The sequence below is a fragment of the Drosophila teissieri genome, chromosome 2L, assembly GCF_016746235.2.
Source record: "Drosophila teissieri strain GT53w chromosome 2L, Prin_Dtei_1.1, whole genome shotgun sequence".
NCBI classification, from domain to species: Eukaryota; Metazoa; Arthropoda; class Insecta; order Diptera; family Drosophilidae; genus Drosophila; species Drosophila teissieri.
In genome coordinates this window covers 7,698,922-7,703,774 of record NC_053029.1, presented here as the reverse complement: position 1 = coordinate 7,703,774, position 4,853 = coordinate 7,698,922, and the positions used below count along the sequence as shown (strand labels likewise).

Sequence of the window (4,853 nt, the reverse complement as noted above, 5' to 3'; positions counted from 1 at the left end):
CTATAAAATCAAACCAAACTGGAATTTAAGCCATCTGACACATTAGTGAGCCTGCACATCGATTCGGTATGCAAAACTCACGGTTCCTCCCATTTTGCCGACGGCAAATATTGAAATGAAAATAAAAATATAGTGAGAAGTTTTTGTAAAGATTTTTCTTTTATTTGTTTTTTTGTGGATTTTTTGTGGATTTTGTTTTTATTATCTCCAGGTGCTTGGCAATGTTTTGTTGGATTTGTTTGTTTTCGCTGCCTTGCGCCATGTTTCACAATCACGTTTGCACGCTTCTTGGTTTGTTTTTTTACTAAATTTGCTTTAGGTTTACTAACATTTTTCTGGTTGTGGGTTTTGTATTATGCAGTAGATGCTTGCCTTCGATTCGATTTATGTTTTAATAATAATAATAATTTTGTTTTCGCTTTATTACAATTAATTATGGTTGTCTTGTCTGGTATTTGTAAGCATAATTAATAATTAAATTGTTTATATAATAGATAATAATTATAATTACTTAATGCATAAGAGAATTTATAAAATAGAATGTTTTTTGACATTTTTCTTTGCTTTTCTGAAATTTCAATTTCATCGACTCTCTCTCTTTCGCCTCAACTGCCTCTACTCCTACTAAACTTGTGTTTGATTCCGTTTGCTCCTCTCAATTGAATTATGGAACGCACATTTAATGTCTGAGAATGTTTTGTACAGCAAAAGGTGAGTGGAAATGAAATGCTAAACCCAACGATTTGTTGTCCCAGTAATTGGCAACAGTTTATTTGTATCACACAATTGTTTTTAGCAATGCAGCAATGCAGCAGCGAGCGGGAAATCAAGGGAAATCGAAGCAGAACGTTATGGAATGCAAGTGAGTTGTCATCTTACTATTGTGGTACAACAGTGCGTATGCTTCATTTAAATGACTAAACGTTAATCCTATTCTCATTTATTTATATGCGCGTGTGTTACTCTGCCACTTCGAAATTCGAATTAAACCTGCTTAAGAACTAAGGCTAAAATTGTATCTGTGTGTGGGTGTGGGTGTAGTTTTGGGTGTGGGTGTGGGCGTGGGTGTGGGTGTGCGTATCCTAGGGCTTTAGTTAATATTTTCAATAATTTACAATGTGGATATATCCAGGAGGCCAGCACTGGCAGCCACCGCTGCCTCGTGGCCAGGATGATAGTGATGGTACAGCTGGTGTTGCTGCTGCTGCTGCGGGAGGTGCTGCTGCAGCTGCTGCTGCTGCTGCTGGTAGTGTTGCTGTTGCTGCTGCTGCTGCTGGTAGTGCAGGTGGTGGTGCTGCTGCTGCTCCTCCAGATGCTGCTGCTGCATGTCCAGCATGCTGGCCGAGGCGGCGAAGGAGCTGCCTGCAGCCGCAGCAGCAGCAACGGCCGCAGCAGTCGCCGCCGCCGCAGCAGCAGCAGCAGCCGATGTGGCGGAGGAGGAGGTGGCAGCGGAGGGGGTCAGCTGGTAGGCGGCTGCCAAGGCGGGTGAATGCGCGGCGGTATGGCCACTGGAATGCGCCGAGGAGCGGCCGCCCGACGACCCCGATGCCGTCGGACTAGGCCGTCCATTGAGCAACTGTTGCTGCTGCTGCTGTTGTTGCTGCTGCTGCTGTTGCTGTTGCTGCGGGGCCGTCGGCATGTACGGCGCAGTGGAGGCGAAACGCTCACACTGGAGCCTGCTGCTCCATAGGCGCTGGCCATTTCTCACATGTGTGCCAGCGGCGCCATCGCCCGCAGCGATTGCTGATGCTGCAGGTGGTGTTGCTGCTGCTGCTGCTGCATGGTCTGGTGTTGCTGCGAGATCTGTTGGTGCTGCTGCGCGAGGTGTTGCTGCGGGAGGTGCTGCTGCTGCTGTTGCTGCTGCTGTTGCATCGCCTGGTGCTGCTGCTGCAGATCGGGCGAGTCAGTCTGGTAGTGCAGCAGGTGGCGCTGCTCATCCGGCAGATGGTACATGTTCATTAGGTGATTCAGCTCACCGCCGCCGGCGGCTGCTGCCGCTGCTGCTGCTGCTGCCGCCGCCGCTGCGGAGCTGTATTCCCGCTTCATGATGTGATTGTTGTTGATGTTGTTGTTGTTGTTGAGCGCTATGGCACTGGGACTGGGCGACACCGGCTCGGACTTGATGCTCGAGTCGCTGGGGCTGTGGCTCTGGCAGGACACCTGGCCGCCACCGCTGCCTCCTCCGCCATACGGAGCCGGACTGCCCGGCTGCTGCTGCAAGCTGCTGCCGCCGTACGGCGACGGGGATCCCGGCTGCTGCAGACTGCTGCCGTAGGGCGAGGTCTGTCCGCCGGACACCGTCTGGTACATCGCATACCCGTTGTTGTACATGTGTCCCATGTCGTAGCGCTGCGCCGCGTAGTGCTGGCCCATGTAGGAGGTCTGGTAGGCTGCCGCTCCGGCCGGATCCGCGTGCATCATGTAGCCATTGGGCATGTATCCATTGGGCGCGTTCATCTGGTACATATCCTGGCGCGCCTGTTGCGCTGCCGCCGCTGCTGCCGCCGCCGCCGCTGCTGCACTGCCTCCGCTGCCGTTCAGCGACTGGTTCTGGCCCGGCTGACCCTGCACCCGCGTGGGCGTCACCGGCTCACCCGGCGCCCCACCGCCCACCGTCTGGCCGGGCATCAGGCCGCCCATGGGGTACTTCTCCTTGGTCTTGGTCAGCGTTTTGGTCTTGCGGCGCGGCCGGTACTTGTAGTCCGGATGCTCCTTCATGTGCACCGCCCGCAGGCGCTTGGCCTCGTCGATGAAGGGTCGCTTCTCCGACTCCGAGAGGTCCTTCCACTGGGCGCCCAGTCGCTTCGAGATCTCCGAGTTGTGCATCTTGGGGTTGTCCGACGCCATCTTCCTCCGCTGGCCCCGTGACCACACCATGAACGCGTTCATGGGCCGCTTCACGCGATCCGCGTGCTGCTGGTTCTTGTTGGCCGTGGCGCTGTTGTTGTTGTTGTTGCTGGATCCTCCAGTCAGGCTGCTCAGCGCGGATCCGGCGCCCAGGTGCTGCTGCTGCGCGTGCTGCTGCTGCTGCTGCTGCGTGTGCTGCTGGTGGCTGACCGGCGAGGTCATGTGGTGGCTCCCGATGCTGCTCTGGGTGGGACTCAGTTCGCTGGAGCTGTGCAGCGGGGAGCTCTGCTGCTGCTGCTGCTGTTGCTGCTGCTGCTGCCCCACCTGGCTGCCGTTGAGGGTGTTCGCCATCGAGGATTGCAGCGAGCTGAGCGGATTGGGGCTCTGGCTGGCCGCGATGTGGGCGCTCATGTGGTGGTGGTGGTGATTGTGGTGGCTCAGCTGCGAGTGGGTCAGGTGCGACTGGCCCAGGTTCATGAGTGGTGCCAGGGCGGAGTACGGCGATGCCGCATGGCCGTGCAACGCGGCACTTGTGTGATGCGGCGGCATGGTGGCATGCAGCAGGCTGCCCTTCATATCCGATTCCATGGTCAGCATTTTGCGGGGATTGCTTCCAGTTTTCGCTGCGATAAAGCTGATTTGATTCAAAGTTGGTTCTCCTTGGATATTCGCCCTTCGCTCTGTGATGCAGTTAGTTTTTAGCTTTAGTTTACTCTTTTCTTAGTTAGACATTTTGAACATTTTGTGGGAAACCATGTTGCACTTGTGATTTTGGATATTTGCTGTAGTTTGTGTTTCGTCGTTTTACGTATTACGTATGTATCTTAACGCGTACCAAAAATGTAGCTAAACAGCTTGAATTGCGTTTTTTCCACAGTCACAGATATCAGATATGAGATACAGATATTTATGTTGTTTGCTAGCAAACAAACGAGAGGCGGCGAAAAACACTTGAAAATTGTTACTAAAACCCGACGCGAAAGTGCCTCAGTGAATTGTTGTTGTTGTTGCTGTTGTTTGTATTTGAATTTGTTGTAAATATATTTGGTTTAGTTTGGTTGTGTTTTTATTTTATTTTTCGTCAGCGAGAAGCGGGAACAGCGAAAAAATACCTCCACACTAGGCGGAATTGAGCACCTTTCTGTTTCTCCGGACGACGGCGAAACCTGTTCGAGGTGCGTTCTACGCTGCTTTTTCCCTGGCTGTGTGATGACTGTTTTTTATTTTTTTGATTCTTTCTTTCGTATCACCGCTTTTTGGCTAGCTGATGACGAGGCACGAACCACCGATGCGATGCGATGCGAAACGATACGGATACGATACGATACGATACGATGTGCGATGTGCGATGCGACACGAAACCGAGTTTCCGAATTCGAATTCAGCGAAGCAACCGAGTTGAAGTTGCTGCGACTGCCGTGCGTTGCGTGCGCGTGTGCTGACGACGGCGAATGCGAGAGTCGAATGAGAGACCGTCTGCCGCTGGCCGCTCGAGCAGGCGGTAAATGCGGTACGGACCGCGGACCACGGACCGCCAGACAGGGTGGCTGGAAAAACTGGTCTTGAGTATCTGTGTGTGTGTGTGCGTCGCTGCTGTCCCTGTGTGCGTCGGCATTTCCATTGCGCGTCGCCTGCGCGCGAGCGAGATGAATATACTGGCTGGCTGCCCTGCTAATAAATCAAATAAACGCGCAGCTGTGCATGTGTGTATCTGTGTGCGGTGAGCGCTGGCTGGGTTGGATTTTGCGCACACTGCGCGGCCAATCGCAGGACGGCGAGAGCGGTGCGGATGTATCTGTATCTCGTTTCGGCGCTTTATCGATCCGCGTTGCGCTCAACGCTGCCATAAAAATGTCGTCTCTGCGTTTATGGCAAGCGCTGTTGCCGCTTTTCCGCTTTTCGGCTTTTCCGCTGCCCAAAGAGACTCTGCTGGAATTTCTCGTATAAATTTCGAGCTTTAAACATGGCCGAAACGAGTGGGCTAGGGGTACTCTCATACTTTCAAC

The 4,853-nt window shown here is 53.0% G+C and overlaps 1 protein-coding gene across 1 annotated transcript; it reads right to left on the bottom strand.

Moving 5' to 3' along the window:
- Window positions 1-252: 252 nt before the first annotated feature.
- Window positions 253-3,862, bottom strand: LOC122625930 (GATA zinc finger domain-containing protein 10). The gene is given in 2 exon segments (XM_043805992.1): window positions 253-1,647; window positions 1,650-3,862. Coding segments are annotated over 2 exon segments (2,331 nt in total). The 5' UTR covers window positions 3,445-3,862; the 3' UTR covers window positions 253-1,111.
- Between the last annotated feature and the right edge of the window lie 991 nt (window positions 3,863-4,853).